The sequence below is a fragment of the Eleutherodactylus coqui genome, chromosome 1 (assembly GCF_035609145.1).
Source record: "Eleutherodactylus coqui strain aEleCoq1 chromosome 1, aEleCoq1.hap1, whole genome shotgun sequence".
Lineage (NCBI taxonomy): Eukaryota > Metazoa > Chordata > Amphibia > Anura > Eleutherodactylidae > Eleutherodactylus > Eleutherodactylus coqui.
The window spans coordinates 159,899,677-159,918,092 of record NC_089837.1 but is presented as its reverse complement, the minus strand read 5'-3'; the positions used below and the strand labels follow the sequence as shown (position 1 = coordinate 159,918,092).

The following is an 18,416-nucleotide window of genomic DNA, read 5'->3' as shown; positions in this document are numbered from 1 at the left end:
AAAAGATCATAGCCCTTAGAAACAATAACATTGTAAGATATGATATAATGTGGAAACCATGGACAACTTTATTCTCTTGCTAATATAGAGATTTTGGTGGACCTCACAGTTAATGTTTAAGGATTCTCTGTTCTCAACCTTTCTGACTTACCCTACTAAATATGACATACATGAGGTAATAACCATATACACTATATGGACAAAAGTATTTGGTCACTGTATGTTTTTCAGAAAAACAGCTTTATTATTCTATCTAGTAACGTGTCGTCCGTCCTTTTCCTTGTATTACAGCGATAAAACGTCGGGACATACTTTCCACAAGTTTTCTGTAAGTCTGGGCAGGAATAGCCCATTCCTCCTGCAAGGCTGTGAGAAGAGATTGTTGTGAGGATGGGTGTGGGTGGTGGTGTCGTACCCATCGCTCCAGTTCGTTCCACAAGTGTTCGATTGGATGAATGAATGGTTATTACAAAATGAGCAGCTTTTTGCTTTACCTGTGCCCTTCCCAGCATGCTATTCGGCAAGCTCAGTATTTGCATATTTGCTGATTTTCTGCAGTGTCCAAATACTTTTGTCCATATATTGTATCTAATACATTGTATAAAACTTTTAAAGTCATTTTAGGTATTTCAATGATTATATTCTTAGAATTCACTTTATTTTATCAGTGTTCATTAAGGCTCATCTTACTGATGCATGTTGTAAGGCTGTTCGGATTTGGAGAATAACCATCTGTACATGAGCATGAATATCCACCAATGGAGTTGGCGCACGATTGTTCACACGTATACAGCAGCTGGCATTCATCGATATCTGTAAGACACCAAGGGGTAGATTTCAGCCAAAAGTTGAATGTAGATAGATTGATAAATAGATAGATAGATAGATAGTGTGTATACAGTGAATATTATATGTATGTGTCTGTAAAAAAAATAGATTAACTCACCAATACACATTCTCTCAGACTGCGCAGGATCGGGAATAAAGCCACTGTTGCACCTACATGCAGAGATCGTAGTTCCAGGCTTGAAGTAACACTGACCATGCTCACAAGAAAGATCGCAAGTGACAATTGCTATTAGAGGAAAATAATGAAAAAAAGCAAATATTTTTTGTTGATAATGTCCATCTAATCTCTTGTAGATACCTGTAAGCCATATTAAAATGGAAATTTCTTGCATATATCCTAACAAAGCAAGTTTCCCAATAACTGATATAAACTACCCACAACATTTAACATTGGACATTCAGGATTAATGGCAGAGCCTAATAGCGATACACAGAGTACATATATGTTAACATTCATTTTTGTGAATTTAGTATACATCATGTAATTGCCCCGTTTTCAAAGGACTGTGTGTAACATAAAAATAACTATAATATGCTTCTTTCTATATCAGTGGTCATCAGCTCTCTCCAGCTGTGATGAAACTACATCTGTCAGCATCTGTCAGCATGCCAGAATGGCTGATGGATTCAGGGCCGGCTTTTTAGCATGCTATGTTTGACTATGTAACTTATTGCTACTATTTTGTTCATACATTGTTCTGTAAATACTATGCAGCTATAACTTGACTCATAATTCTAAAATTAAATAACATACTTTATAGTTAACGCAACTTGTGAGCTTTAGGAATTGTAGTTTAAATATAATACTTACCAGCTGTAGTTCTGACCGTGGTTGTAGAGTTAGCCAACACAGATGGAGATGTTACGGGTCCAAAAGGTGTTGAAATGCTTGTGAACCTTGCGTCTGTTGATATGACTGGTCCGTCAGATGTTGTCAGAGCTGTATAAGATGTTACAGTGGTATTCACTTTGCTCACAGATGTTAATATGGTTGAGTATTTTGTGCTTAGACTAGGCAAGGTAGGTGCTGATGATGATACGGATGTTGCTGGCTTAAACGTACTCGTACTCAGCGCAGGTGTAGGCTCTATGGCTGTTGTGGTTATGATGGTGCTTGGTTTAGTTGTACTAGTAATATGTGTGCTTGTAGGGATGATGAAGGGTGGTGTTGTAGTAGATGTAGTTACTATCGTACTGACTGTATCCGGAGGTTTTCCTGTTATAGCTGTTGATGGTTTGATAGTTCTGATTGGTTGTGTAGTTACAGATACAGGTACACTTTCTGATGCAGAACTGGAGCTACTTTGATCTTTTGTTATTGAGGCTGATGTGTCCATGATATTAGGTGAAGATTTCTGTTCAGCTGTAAACCCAGGTGTAGTTGTTACTAGCTCAGGTTTAGTAACAGAACTTGTAGTAACTCCTCCTCCAGAACTAGTCGTGGTTGGTTCAGTCATTCCAGAAGTAGAACTTCCAACTACAGTTTTTCCTGTAGAGGTTGTAATTATAGCAGATGTTGATGTACTTTCAGCTGCACTCACTTTTGTAGTATTAGTGGTACTAATGAAAGATGTTGGTGTACTTTCAGTTGTACTCACTTTTGTGGTATTAGTGGTGCTAATGGAAGATGTTAATATACTTGCTGCTGTACTTAATTTTGTAGCATTCACAGTACTGATGGAAGATGTTAATATACTTGCAGCTGAACTTACTTTTGTTGGCTCAGCAGTACTTATGGAAAATGTTGACATACGCTCATCTGTGCTTACTTTTGTAGCATTTGTAATAGTAATGGAAGATGTTGGTATACTATCAGTTGTATGCCCTTTTGTAGCATCAGTAATGCTACTGGAAGATATTGAAATACTTGCAGCTGTACTCACTTTTACAGCATCAGTAGTACTTATGGAAGAAGTTGATATAAATTCAGCTGTGCTCACTTTTGCAGCAACAGTAGTGCTAATAGAAGATGTTGGTATACTTGCAGCTGTACTCATTTTTGTAGCATCAGTAGTACTTATGTAAGATGTTGATATACTTGCAGCTGTACTCAGTTTTGTAGCATTCACAGTAATTATAGAAGATGTTGATAAACTTTCAGTTGCACTCACTTTTGGAGTAGCAGTAGTACCTATGGAAGATGTTGGTGTACTTTCAGTTGTACTCACATTTGTAGCATCAGTATTGCTAAAGGAAGATATTGATATACTTGCTGCTGTACTCAGTTTTGTAGCATTCGTAGTAATTATAGAAGATGTTGATAAACTTTCAGTTGCACTCACTTTTGAAGAAGCAGTAGTACCTATGGAAGATGTTGATTTACTCTCAGCTGTGCTCACTCTTGTAGAATTCGTAGAACTTATTGAAGATGTTGTTATACTTGCAGCTGTACTCACTTTTGTTGGTTCAGTAGTTCTTATAGAAGATGTTGGTATACTTTCAGCTGTACTCACTTTTGTAGAATAAGTGGTAGTGATAAAAGATGTTGGTATACTCTCAACTGTGCTCGTTTTTGTAGCATTTGTAGTACTGATGGAGGATGATAATATATTTGCACCTGTACTCACTTTTGTTGGTTCAGTAGTACTTATAGAAGCATCAGTGGTACTTATGGAAGATGTTGATGTACTTTCAGCTGTACTCACTTTTGTAGCATCAGTAGTACTTATCAAAGATGTTGATGTACTTTCAGCTGTGCTCAGTTTTGTAGCATCAGTAACACTTCTGGAAGATGTTGGTATACGTTCAGTTGTACTCACTTTTGTTGGCTCAGTAGAACTTATAGAAGATGTTGATGTACTCTCAGCTGTACGCACTTTTGTAGCATCAGTAGTACTTACAGAAGACGTGGATATACTCTCAGTTGTGCTCACTTTTGCAGCATCAGTAGTACTGATAGAAGATGTTGATGTACTTTCAGCTGTACTCACTTTTGTAGCATCAGTAGTACTTACAGAAGACGTGGATATACTCTCAGTTGTGCTCACTTTTGTAGCATCAGTAACACCTAGAGATGTTGATAGTGTCTCAGCTGTGCTCACTTTTGTAGAATAAGTGGTAGTGATAAAAGATGTTGGAATACTCTCAACTGTGCTTGTTTTTGTAGCATTTGTAGTACTGATGGAGGATGGTAATATATTTGCAGCTGTACTCACTTTTGTTGGTTCAGTAGTACTTATAGAAGCATCAGTTGTACTTATGGAAGATGTTGATGTACTTTCAGCTGTGCTCAGTTTTGTAGCATCAGTAATACTTATGGAAGATGTTGGTGTACGTTCAGTTATGCTCACTTTTGTAGCATCAGTAGTACTTATGGAAGATGTTGATATACTCTCAGCTGTGCTTGCTTTTGTAGCATTCGTAGTACTTATGGAAGATGATATACTCTCAGTTGTGCTCACTTTTGCAGCATCAGTAGTACTGATAGAAGATGTTGTAATACTCTCAGATGTACTTAGTTTTGTAGCATCAGTAATACTTATGGAAGATGTTGATGTACTTTCAGCTGTGCTCAGTTTTGTAGCATCAGTAACACTTATGGACGATGTTGGTATACGTTCAGTTGTACTCACTTTTGTTGGCTCAGTAGAACTTATAGAAGATATTGATGTACTCTCAGCTGTACTCACTTTTGTAGCATCAGTAGTACTTACAGAAGACGTGGATATACTGTCAGTTGTGCTCACTTTTGTAGCATCAGTAACACCTAGAGATGTTGATAAAGTCTCAGCTGTGTTCACTTTTGTAGAATAAGTGGTAGTGATAAAAGATGTTGGTATACTCTCAACTGTGCTCGTTTTTGTAGCATTTGTAGTACTGATGGAGGATGGTAATATATTTGCAGCTGTACTCACTTTTGTTGGTTCAGTAGTACTTATAGAAGCATCAGTGGTACTTATGGAAGATGTTGATGTACTTTCAGCTGTACTCACTTTTGTAGCATCAGTAGTACTTATAAAAGATGTTGCTGTACTTTCAGCTGTGCTCAGTTTTGTGACATCAGTAATACGTATGGAAGATGTTGGTATACGTTCAGTTGTACTCACTTTTGTTGGCTCAGTAGAACTTATAGAAAATATTGATGTACTCTCAGCTGTACTCACTTTTGTAGCATCAGTAGTACTTACAGAAGACGTGGATATACTCTCAGCTGTGCTCACTTTTGCAGCATCAGTAACACCTACAGATGTTGATAGTGTCTCAGCTGTGCTTGCTTTTGTAGAATAAGTGGTAGTGAAAAAAGATGTTGGTATACTCTCAACTGTGCTCGTTTTTGTAGCATTTGTAGTACTGATGGAGGATGGTAATATATTTGCACCTGTACTCCCTTTTGTTGGATTAGTAGTACTTATAGAAACATCAGTGGTACTTATGGAAGATGTTGATGTACTTTCAGCTGTACTCACTTTTGTAGCATCAGTAGTACTTACAGAAGACGTGGATATACTCTCAGTTGTGCTCACTTTTGCAGCATCAGTAGTACTGATAGAAGATGTGGATGTACTTTCAGCTGTACTCACTTTTGTAGCATCAGTAGTACTTACAGAAGACGTGGATATACTGTCAGTTGTGCTCACTTTTGTAGCATCAGTAATACCTAGAGATGTTGATAAAGTCTCAGTTGTGCTCACTTTTGTAGAATAAGTGGTAGTGATAAAAGATGTTGGTATACTCTCAACTGTGCTTGTTTTTGTAGCATTTGTAGTACTGATGGAGGATGGTAATATATTTGCAGCTGTACTCACTTTTGTTGGTTCAGTAGTACTTATAGAAGCATCAGTGGTACTTGTGGAAGATGTTGATGTACTTTCAGCTTTACTCACTTTTGTAGCATCAGTAGTACTTATAAAAGATGTTGCTGTACTTTCAGCTGTGCTCAGTTTTGTAGCATCAGTAATACTTATGGAAGATGTTGGTGTACGTTCAGTTATGCTCACTTTTGTAGCATCAGTAGTACTTATGGAAGATGTTGATATACTCTCAGCTGTGCTTGCTTTTGTAGCATTCGTAGTACTTATGGAAGATGATATACTCTCAGTTGTGCTCACTTTTGCAGCATCAGTAGTACTGATAGAAGATGTTGTAATACTCTCAGATGTACTTAGTTTTGTAGCATCAGTAATACTTATGGAAGATGTTGATGTACTTTCAGCTGTGCTCAGTTTTGTAGCATCAGTAACACTTATGGAAGATGTTGGTATACGTTCAGTTGTACTCACTTTTGTTGGCTCAGTAGAACTTATAGAAGATATTGATGTACTCTCAGCTGTACTCACTTTTGTAGCATCAGTAGTACTTACAGAAGACGTGGATATACTGTCAGTTGTGCTCACTTTTGTAGCATCAGTAACACCTAGAGATGTTGATAAAGTCTCAGCTGTGCTCACTTTTGTAGAATAAGTGGTAGTGATAAAAGATGTTGGTATACTCTCAACTGTGCTTGTTTTTGTAGCATTTGTAGTACTGATGGAGGATGGTAATATATTTGCACCTGTACTCACTTTTGTTGGTTCAGTAGTACTTATAGAAGCATCAGTGGTACTTATGGAAGATGTTGATGTACTTTCAGCTGTGCTCAGTTTTGTAGCATCAGTAACACTTATGGAAGATGTTGGTATACGTTCAGTTGTACTCACTTTTGATGGCTCAGTAGAACTTATAGAAGATATTGATGTACTCTCAGCTGTATTCACTTTTGTAGCATCAGTAGTACTTACAGAAGACGTGGATATACTCTCAGTTGTGCTCACTTTTGTAGCATCAGTAACACCTAGAGATGTTGATAAAGTCTCAGCTGTGCTCACTTTTGTAGAATAAGTGGTAGTGATAAAAGATGTTGGTATACTCTCAACTGTGCTCGTTTTTGTAGCATTTGTAGTACTGATGGAGGATGGTAATATATTTGCATCTGTACTCACTTTTGTTGGTTCAGTAGTACTTATAGAAGCATCAGTGGTACTTATGGAAGATGTTGATGTACTTTCAGCTGTACTCACTTTTGTAGCATCAGTAGTACTTATCAAAGATGTTGCTGTACTTTCAGCTGTGCTCAGTTTTGTAACATCAGTAATACTTATGGAAGATGTTGGTATACGTTCAGTTGTACTCACTTTTGTTGGCTCAGTAGAACTTATAGAAGATATTGATGTACTCTCAGCTGTACTCACTTTTGTAGCATCAGTAGTACTTACAGAAGACGTGGATATACTCTCAGCTGTGCTCACTTTTGCAGCATCAGTAACACCTACAGATGTTGATAGTGTCTCAGCTGTGCTTGCTTTTGTAGAATAAGTGGTAGTGAAAAAAGATGTTGGTATACTCTCAACTGTGCTCGTTTTTGTAGCATTTGTAGTACTGATGGAGGATGGTAATATATTTGCAGCTGTACTCCCTTTTGTTGGATTAGTAGTACTTATAGAAACATCAGTGGTACTTATGGAAGATGTTGATGTACTTTCAGCTGTACTCACTTTTGTAGCATCAGTAGTACTTACAGAAGACGTGGATATACTCTCAGTTGTGCTCACTTTTGCAGCATCAGTAGTACTGATAGAAGATGTGGATGTACTTTCAGCTGTACTCACTTTTGTAGCATCAGTAGTACTTACAGAAGACGTGGATATACTGTCAGTTGTGCTCACTTTTGTAGCATCAGTAATACCTAGAGATGTTGATAAAGTCTCAGTTGTGCTCACTTTTGTAGAATAAGTGGTAGTGATAAAAGATGTTGGTATACTCTCAACTGTGCTTGTTTTTGTAGCATTTGTAGTACTGATGGAGGATGGTAATATATTTGCAGCTGTACTCACTTTTGTTGGTTCAGTAGTACTTATAGAAGCATCAGTGGTACTTGTGGAAGATGTTGATGTACTTTCAGCTTTACTCACTTTTGTAGCATCAGTAGTACTTATAAAAGATGTTGCTGTACTTTCAGCTGTGCTCAGTTTTGTAGCATCAGTAATACTTATGGAAGATGTTGGTGTACGTTCAGTTATGCTCACTTTTGTAGCATCAGTAGTACTTATGGAAGATGTTGATATACTCTCAGCTGTGCTTGCTTTTGTAGCATTCGTAGTACTTATGGAAGATGATATACTCTCAGTTGTGCTCACTTTTGCAGCATCAGTAGTACTGATAGAAGATGTTGTAATACTCTCAGATGTACTTAGTTTTGTAGCATCAGTAATACTTATGGAAGATGTTGATGTACTTTCAGCTGTGCTCAGTTTTGTAGCATCAGTAACACTTATGGAAGATGTTGGTATACGTTCAGTTGTACTCACTTTTGTTGGCTCAGTAGAACTTATAGAAGATATTGATGTACTCTCAGCTGTACTCACTTTTGTAGCATCAGTAGTACTTACAGAAGACGTGGATATACTGTCAGTTGTGCTCACTTTTGTAGCATCAGTAACACCTAGAGATGTTGATAAAGTCTCAGCTGTGCTCACTTTTGTAGAATAAGTGGTAGTGATAAAAGATGTTGGTATACTCTCAACTGTGCTTGTTTTTGTAGCATTTGTAGTACTGATGGAGGATGGTAATATATTTGCACCTGTACTCACTTTTGTTGGTTCAGTAGTACTTATAGAAGCATCAGTGGTACTTATGGAAGATGTTGATGTACTTTCAGCTGTGCTCAGTTTTGTAGCATCAGTAACACTTATGGAAGATGTTGGTATACGTTCAGTTGTACTCACTTTTGATGGCTCAGTAGAACTTATAGAAGATATTGATGTACTCTCAGCTGTATTCACTTTTGTAGCATCAGTAGTACTTACAGAAGACGTGGATATACTCTCAGTTGTGCTCACTTTTGTAGCATCAGTAACACCTAGAGATGTTGATAAAGTCTCAGCTGTGCTCACTTTTGTAGAATAAGTGGTAGTGATAAAAGATGTTGGTATACTCTCAACTGTGCTCGTTTTTGTAGCATTTGTAGTACTGATGGAGGATGGTAATATATTTGCATCTGTACTCACTTTTGTTGGTTCAGTAGTACTTATAGAAGCATCAGTGGTACTTATGGAAGATGTTGATGTACTTTCAGCTGTACTCACTTTTGTAGCATCAGTAGTACTTATCAAAGATGTTGCTGTACTTTCAGCTGTGCTCAGTTTTGTAACATCAGTAATACTTATGGAAGATGTTGGTATACGTTCAGTTGTACTCACTTTTGTTGGCTCAGTAGAACTTATAGAAGATATTGATGTACTCTCAGCTGTACTCACTTTTGTAGCATCAGTAGTACTTACAGAAGACGTGGATATACTCTCAGCTGTGCTCACTTTTGCAGCATCAGTAACACCTACAGATGTTGATAGTGTCTCAGCTGTGCTTGCTTTTGTAGAATAAGTGGTAGTGAAAAAAGATGTTGGTATACTCTCAACTGTGCTCGTTTTTGTAGCATTTGTAGTACTGATGGAGGATGGTAATATATTTGCAGCTGTACTCACTTTTGTTGGTTCAGTAGTACTTATAGAAGCATCAGTGGTACTTTTGGAAGATGTTGATGTACTTTCAGCTGTGCTCAGTTTTGTAGCATCAGTAATACTTATGGAAGATGTTGGTGTATGTTCAGTTATGCTCACTTTTGTAGCATCAGTAGTACTTATGGAAGATGTTGATATACTCTCAGCTGTGTTTGCTTTTGTAGCATTCGTAGTACTTATGGAAGATGTTGATATACTCTCAGTTGTGCTCACTTTTGCAGCATCAGTAGTACTGATAGAAGATGTTGTAATACTTTCAGATGTACTTAGTTTTGTAGCATCAGTAACACTTATGGACGATGTTGGTATACGTTCAGTTGTACTCACTTTTGTTGGCTCAGTAGAACTTATAGAAGATATTGATGTACTCTCAGCTGTACTCACTTTTGTAGCATCAGTAGTACTTACAGAAGACGTGGATATACTCTCAGCTGTGCTCACTTTTGCAGCATCAGTAACACCTACAGATGTTGAAAGTGGCTCAGCTGTGCTTGCTTTTGTAGAATAAGTGGTAGTGAAAAAAGATGTTGGTATACTCTCAACTGTGCTCGTTTTTGTAGCATTTGTAGTACTGATGGAGGATGGTAATATATTTGCACCTGTACTCACTTTTGTTGGATTAGTAGTACTTATAGAAACATCAGTGGTACTTATGGAAGATGTTGATGTACTTTCAGCTGTACTCACGTTTGTAGCATCAGTAGTACTTACAGAAGACGTGGATATACTCTCAGTTGTGCTCACTTTTGCAGCATCAGTAGTACTGATAGAAGATGTTGATGTACTTTCAGCTGTACTCACTTTTGTAGCATCAGTAGTACTTACAGAAGACGTGGATATACTGTCAGTTGTGCTCACTTTTGTAGCATCAGTAACACCTAGAGATGTTGATAAAGTCTCAGTTGTGCTCACTTTTGTAGCATCAGTAACACCTAGAGATGTTGATAAAGTCTCAGTTGTGCTCACTTTTGTAGAATAAGTGGTAGTGATAAAAGATGTTGGTATACTCTCAACTGTGCTTGTTTTTGTAGCATTTGTAGTACTGATGGAGGATGGTAATATATTTGCACCTGTACTCACTTTTGTTGGTTCAGTAGTACTTATAGAAGCATCAGTGGTACTTATGGAAGATGTTGATGTACTTTCAGCTGTGCTCAGTTTTGTAGCATCAGTAACACTTATGGAAGATGTTGGTATACGTTCAGTTGTACTCACTTTTGATGGCTCAGTAGAACTTATAGAAGATATTGATGTACTCTCAGCTGTATTCACTTTTGTAGCATCAGTAGTACTTACAGAAGACGTGGATATACTCTCAGTTGTGCTCACTTTTGTAGCATCAGTAACACCTAGAGATGTTGATAAAGTCTCAGCTGTGCTCACTTTTGTAGAATAAGTGGTAGTGATAAAAGATGTTGGTATACTCTCAACTGTGCTCGTTTTTGTAGCATTTGTAGTACTGATGGAGGATGGTAATATATTTGCAGCTGTACTCACTTTTGTTGGTTCAGTAGTACTTATAGAAGCATCAGTGGTACTTATGGAAGATGTTGATGTACTTTCAGCTGTACTCACTTTTGTAGCATCAGTAGTACTTATCAAAGATGTTGATGTACTTTCAGCTGTGCTCAGTTTTGTAGCATCAGTAACACTTATGGAAGATGTTGGTATACGTTCAGTTGTGCTCACTTTTGTTGGCTCAGTAGAACTTATAGAAGATATTGATGTACTCTCAGCTGTACTCACTTTTGTAGCATCAGTAGTACTTACAGAAGACGTGGATATACTCTCAGCTGTGCTCACTTTTGCAGCATCAGTAACACCTACAGATGTTGATAGTGTCTCAGCTGTGCTTGCTTTTGTAGAATAAGTGGTAGTGAAAAAAGATGTTGGTATACTCTCAACTGTGCTCGTTTTTGTAGCATTTGTAGTACTGATGGAGGATGGTAATATATTTGCAGCTGTACTCACTTTTGTTGGTTCAGTAGTACTTATAGAAGCATCAGTGGTACTTATGGAAGATGTTGATGTACTTTCAGCTGTACTCACTTTTGTAGCATCAGTAGTACTTATAAAAGATGTTGCTGTACTTTCAGCTGTGCTCAGTTTTGTAGCATCAGTAATACTTATGGAAGATGTTGGTGTACGTTCAGTTATGCTCACTTTTGTAGCATCAGTAGTACTTATGGAAGATGTTGATATACTCTCAGCTGTGCTTGCTTTTGTAGCATTCGTAGTACTTATGGAAGATGATATACTCTCAGTTGTGCTCACTTTTGCAGCATCAGTAGTACTGATAGAAGATGTTGTAATACTCTCAGATGTACTTAGTTTTGTAGCATCAGTAATACTTATGGAAGATGTTGATGTACTTTCAGCTGTGCTCAGTTTTGTAGCATCAGTAACACTTATGGAAGATGTTGGTATACGTTCAGTTGTACTCACTTTTGTTGGCTCAGTAGAACTTATAGAAGATATTGATGTACTCTCAGCTGTACTCACTTTTGTAGCATCAGTAGTACTTACAGAAGACGTGGATATACTGTCAGTTGTGCTCACTTTTGTAGCATCAGTAACACCTAGAGATGTTGATAAAGTCTCAGCTGTGCTCACTTTTGTAGAATAAGTGGTAGTGATAAAAGATGTTGGTATACTCTCAACTGTGCTTGTTTTTGTAGCATTTGTAGTACTGATGGAGGATGGTAATATATTTGCACCTGTACTCACTTTTGTTGGTTCAGTAGTACTTATAGAAGCATCAGTGGTACTTATGGAAGATGTTGATGTACTTTCAGCTGTGCTCAGTTTTGTAGCATCAGTAACACTTATGGAAGATGTTGGTATACGTTCAGTTGTACTCACTTTTGATGGCTCAGTAGAACTTATAGAAGATATTGATGTACTCTCAGCTGTATTCACTTTTGTAGCATCAGTAGTACTTACAGAAGACGTGGATATACTCTCAGTTGTGCTCACTTTTGTAGCATCAGTAACACCTAGAGATGTTGATAAAGTCTCAGCTGTGCTCACTTTTGTAGAATAAGTGGTAGTGATAAAAGATGTTGGTATACTCTCAACTGTGCTCGTTTTTGTAGCATTTGTAGTACTGATGGAGGATGGTAATATATTTGCAGCTGTACTCACTTTTGTTGGTTCAGTAGTACTTATAGAAGCATCAGTGGTACTTATGGAAGATGTTGATGTACTTTCAGCTGTACTCACTTTTGTAGCATCAGTAGTACTTATCAAAGATGTTGCTGTACTTTCAGCTGTGCTCAGTTTTGTAACATCAGTAATACTTATGGAAGATGTTGGTATACGTTCAGTTGTACTCACTTTTGTTGGCTCAGTAGAACTTATAGAAGATATTGATGTACTCTCAGCTGTACTCACTTTTGTAGCATCAGTAGTACTTACAGAAGACGTGGATATACTCTCAGCTGTGCTCACTTTTGCAGCATCAGTAACATCTACAGATGTTGATAGTGTCTCAGCTGTGCTTGCTTTTGTAGAATAAGTGGTAGTGAAAAAAGATGTTGGTATACTCTCAACTGTGCTCGTTTTTGTAGCATTTGTAGTTCTGATGGAGGATGGTAATATATTTGCAGCTGTACTCACTTTTGTTGGTTCAGTAGTACTTATAGAAGCATCAGTGGTACTTATGGAAGATGTTGATGTACTTTCAGCTGTGCTCAGTTTTGTAGCATCAGTAATACTTATGGAAGATGTTGGTGTACGTTCAGTTATGCTCACTTTTGTAGCATCAGTAGTACTTATGGAAGATGTTGATATACTCTCAGCTGTGTTTGCTTTTGTAGCATTCGTAGTACTTATGGAAGATGATATACTCTCAGTTGTGCTCACTTTTGCAGCATCAGTAGTACTGATAGAAGATGTTGTAATACTCTCAGATGTACTTAGTTTTGTAGCATCAGTAACACTTATGGAAGATGTTGGTATACGTTCAGTTGTACTCACTTTTGTTGGCTCAGTAGAACTTATAGAAGATATTGATGTACTCTCAGCTGTACTCACTTTTGTAGCATCAGTAGTACTTATAGAAGATGTGGATATACTCTCAGTTGTGCTCACTTTTGTAGCATTAGTAAAACCTAGAGATGTTGATAAAGTCTCAGCTGTGCTTGCTTTTGTAGAATAAGTGGTAGTGAAAAAAGATGTTGGTATACTCTCAACTGTGCTCGTTTTTGTAGCATTTGTAGTACTGATGGAGGATGGTAATATATTTGCACCTGTACTCACTTTTGTTGGATTAGTAGTACTTATAGAAACATCAGTGGTACTTATGGAAGATGTTGATGTACTTTCAGCTGTACTCACTTTTGTAGCATCAGTAGTACTTATCAAAGATGTTGATGTACTTTCAGCTGTGCTCAGTTTTGTAGCATCAGTAACACTTATGGAAGATGTTGGTATACGTTCAGTTGTACTCACTTTTGTTGGCTCAGTAGAACTTATAGAAGATATTGATGTACTCTCAGCTGTACTCACTTTTGTAGCATCAGTAGTACTTACAGAAGACGTGGATATACTCTCAGCTGTGCTCACTTTTGCAGCATCAGTAACACCTACAGATGTTGATAGTGTCTCAGCTGTGCTTGCTTTTGTAGAATAAGTGGTAGTGAAAAAAGATGTTGGTATACTCTCAACTGTGCTCGTTTTTGTAGCATTTGTAGTACTGATGGAGGATGGTAATATATTTGCACCTGTACTCACTTTTGTTGGATTAGTAGTACTTATAGAAACATCAGTGGTACTTATGGAAGATGTTGATGTACTTTCAGCTGTACTCACTTTTGTAGCATCAGTAGTACTTATCAAAGATGTTGCTGTACTTTCAGCTGTGCTCAGTTTTGTAACATCAGTAATACTTATGGAAGATGTTGGTATACGTTCAGTTGTACTCACTTTTGTTGGCTCAGTAGAACTTATAGAAGATATTGATGTACTCTCAGCTGTACTCACTTTTGTAGCATCAGTAGTACTTACAGAAGACGTGGATATACTCTCAGCTGTGCTCACTTTTGCAGCATCAGTAACATCTACAGATGTTGATAGTGTCTCAGCTGTGCTTGCTTTTGTAGAATAAGTGGTAGTGAAAAAAGATGTTGGTATACTCTCAACTGTGCTCGTTTTTGTAGCATTTGTAGTTCTGATGGAGGATGGTAATATATTTGCAGCTGTACTCACTTTTGTTGGTTCAGTAGTACTTATAGAAGCATCAGTGGTACTTATGGAAGATGTTGATGTACTTTCAGCTGTGCTCAGTTTTGTAGCATCAGTAATACTTATGGAAGATGTTGGTGTACGTTCAGTTATGCTCACTTTTGTAGCATCAGTAGTACTTATGGAAGATGTTGATATACTCTCAGCTGTGTTTGCTTTTGTAGCATTCGTAGTACTTATGGAAGATGATATACTCTCAGTTGTGCTCACTTTTGCAGCATCAGTAGTACTGATAGAAGATGTTGTAATACTCTCAGATGTACTTAGTTTTGTAGCATCAGTAACACTTATGGAAGATGTTGGTATACGTTCAGTTGTACTCACTTTTGTTGGCTCAGTAGAACTTATAGAAGATATTGATGTACTCTCAGCTGTACTCACTTTTGTAGCATCAGTAGTACTTATAGAAGATGTGGATATACTCTCAGTTGTGCTCACTTTTGTAGCATTAGTAAAACCTAGAGATGTTGATAAAGTCTCAGCTGTGCTTGCTTTTGTAGAATAAGTGGTAGTGAAAAAAGATGTTGGTATACTCTCAACTGTGCTCGTTTTTGTAGCATTTGTAGTACTGATGGAGGATGGTAATATATTTGCACCTGTACTCACTTTTGTTGGATTAGTAGTACTTATAGAAACATCAGTGGTACTTATGGAAGATGTTGATGTACTTTCAGCTGTACTCACTTTTGTAGCATCAGTAGTACTTATCAAAGATGTTGATGTACTTTCAGCTGTGCTCAGTTTTGTAGCATCAGTAACACTTATGGAAGATGTTGGTATACGTTCAGTTGTACTCACTTTTGTTGGCTCAGTAGAACTTATAGAAGATATTGATGTACTCTCAGCTGTACTCACTTTTGTAGCATCAGTAGTACTTACAGAAGACGTGGATATACTCTCAGCTGTGCTCACTTTTGCAGCATCAGTAACACCTACAGATGTTGATAGTGTCTCAGCTGTGCTTGCTTTTGTAGAATAAGTGGTAGTGAAAAAAGATGTTGGTATACTCTCAACTGTGCTCGTTTTTGTAGCATTTGTAGTACTGATGGAGGATGGTAATATATTTGCACCTGTACTCACTTTTGTTGGATTAGTAGTACTTATAGAAACATCAGTGGTACTTATGGAAGATGTTGATGTACTTTCAGCTGTACTCACGTTTGTAGCATCAGTAGTACTTACAGAAGACGTGGATATACTCTCAGTTGTGCTCACTTTTGCAGCATCAGTAGTACTGATAGAAGATGTTGATGTACTTTCAGCTGTACTTACTTTTGTAGCATCAGTAGTACTTACAGAAGACGTGGATATACTGTCAGTTGTGCTCACTTTTGTAGCATCAGTAACACCTAGAGATGTTGATAAAGTCTCAGTTGTGCTCACTTTTGTAGCATCAGTAACACCTAGAGATGTTGATAAAGTCTCAGTTGTGCTCACTTTTGTAGAATAAGTGGTAGTGATAAAAGATGTTGGTATACTCTCAACTGTGCTCGTTTTTGTGGCATTTGTAGTACTGATGGAGGATGGTAATATATTTGCACCTGTACTCACTTTTGTTGGTTCAGTAGTACTTATAGAAGCATCAGTGGTTCTTATGGAAGATGTTGATGTACTTTCAGCTGTACTCACTTTTGTAGCATCAGTAGTACTTATCAAAGATGTTGATGTACTTTCAGCTGTGCTCAGTTTTGTAGCATCAGTAACACTTATGGAAGATGTTGGTATACGTTCAGTTGTGCTCACTTTTGTTGGCTCAGTAGAACTTATAGAAGATATTGATGTACTCTCAGCTGTACTCACTTTTGTAGCATCAGTAGTACTTACAGAAGACGTGGATATACTCTCTGCTGTGCTCACTTTTGCAGCATCAGTAACACCTACAGATGTTGATAGTGGCTCAGCTGTGCTTGCTTTTGTAGAATAAGTGGTAGTGAAAAAAGATGTTGGTATACTCTCAACTGTGCTCGTTTTTGTAGCATTTGTAGTACTGATGGAGGATGGTAATATATTTGCACCTGTACTCACTTTTGTTGAATTAGTAGTACTTATAAAAACATCAGTGGTACTTATGGAAGATGTTGATGTACTTTCAGCTGTACTCACTTTTGTAGCATCAGTAGTACTTACAGAAGACGTGGATATACTCTCAGTTGTGCTCACTTTTGCAGCATCAGTAGTACTGATAGAAGATGTTGATGTACTTTCAGCTGTACTCACTTTTGTAGCATCAGTAGTACTTACAGAAGACGTGGATATACTGTCAGTTGTGCTCACTTTTGTAGCATCAGTAACACCTAGAGATGTTGATAAAGTCTCAGCTGTGCTCACTTTTGTAGCATCAGTAACACCTAGAGATGTTGATAAAGTCTCAGTTGTGCTCACTTTTGTAGAATAAGTGGTAGTGATAAAAGATGTTGGTATACTCTCAACTGTGCTCGTTTTTGTGGCATTTGTAGTACTGATGGAGGATGGTAATATATTTGCACCTGTACTCACTTTTGTTGGTTCAGTAGTACTTATAGAAGCATCAGTGGTACTTATGGAAGATGTTGATGTACTTTCAGCTGTACTCACTTTTGTAGCATCAGTAGTACTTATCAAAGATGTTGATGTACTTTCAGCTGTGCTCAGTTTTGTAGCATCAGTAACACTTATGGAAGATGTTGGTATACGTTCAGTTGTGCTCACTTTTGTTGGCTCAGTAGAACTTATAGAAGATATTGATGTACTCTCAGCTGTACTCACTTTTGTAGCATCAGTAGTACTTACAGAAGACGTGGATATACTCCCAGCTGTGCTCACTTTTGCAGCATCAGTAACACCTACAGATGTTGATAGTGTCTCAGCTGTGCTTGCTTTTGTAGAATAAGTGGTAGTGAAAAAAGATGTTGGTATACTCTCAACTGTGCTCGTTTTTGTAGCATTTGTAGTACTGATGGAGGATGGTAATATATTTGCACCTGTACTCACTTTTGTTGGATTAGTAGTACTTATAGAAACATCAGTGGTACTTATGGAAGATGTTGATGTACTTTCAGCTGTACTCACTTTTGTAGCATCAGTAGTACTTACAGAAGACGTGGATATACTCTCAGTTGTGCTCACTTTTGCAGCATCAGTAGTACTGATAGAAGATGTTGATGTACTTTCAGCTGTACTCACTTTTGTAGCATCAGTAGTACTTACAGAAGACGTGGATATACTCTCAGTTGTGCTCACTTTTGTAGCATCAGTAACACCTAGAGATGTTGATAAAGTCTCAGCTGTGCTCACTTTTGTAGAATAAGTGGTAGTGATAAAAGATGTTGGTATACTCTCAACTGTGCTTGTTTTTGTAGCATTTGTAGTACTGATGGAGGATGGTAATATATTTGCAGCTGTACTCACTTTTGTTGGTTCAGTAGTACTTATAGAAGTATCAGTGGTACTTATGGAAGATGTTGATGTACTTTCAGCTGTACTCACTTTTGTAGCATCAGTAGTACTTATAAAAGATGTTGCTGTACTTTCAGCTGTGCTCAGTTTTGTAGCATCAGTAATACTTATGGAAGATGTTGGTGTACGTTCAGTTATGCTCACTTTTGTAGCATCAGTAGTACTTATGGAAGATGTTGATATACTCTCAGCTGTGCTTGCTTTTGTAGCATTCGTAGTACTTATGGAAGATGATATACTCTCAGTTGTGCTCACTTTTGCAGCATCAGTAGTACTGATAGAAGATGTTGTAATACTCTCAGATGTACTTAGTTTTGTAGCATCAGTAATACTTATGGAAGATGTTGATGTACTTTCAGCTGTGCTCAGTTTTGTAGCATCAGTAACACTTATGGA

The 18,416-nt window shown here is 37.5% G+C and overlaps 1 protein-coding gene across 1 annotated transcript in view; it reads right to left on the bottom strand.

The window, feature by feature from the left end:
- Positions 1-664: 664 nt before the first annotated feature.
- The window catches only part of LOC136631499 (mucin-3B-like), a 45,901-nt gene continuing 28,149 nt past the window's right edge, over positions 665-18,416 (bottom strand). Inside the window, exons 14-24 of the mRNA XM_066605822.1 lie at positions 17,789-18,379; positions 13,835-15,076; positions 12,131-13,486; positions 11,072-11,719; positions 10,484-10,723; positions 8,477-9,835; positions 6,413-8,065; positions 3,821-6,001; positions 1,661-3,301; positions 947-1,075; positions 665-813 (exon numbers count right to left, since the gene is read on the bottom strand). Coding sequence (XP_066461919.1) covers positions 665-813; positions 947-1,075; positions 1,661-3,301; positions 3,821-6,001; positions 6,413-8,065; positions 8,477-9,835; positions 10,484-10,723; positions 11,072-11,719; positions 12,131-13,486; positions 13,835-15,076; positions 17,789-18,379 — 11,189 coding nt within the window. The remainder of the gene's footprint in view (positions 814-946; positions 1,076-1,660; positions 3,302-3,820; positions 6,002-6,412; positions 8,066-8,476; positions 9,836-10,483; positions 10,724-11,071; positions 11,720-12,130; positions 13,487-13,834; positions 15,077-17,788; positions 18,380-18,416) is intronic.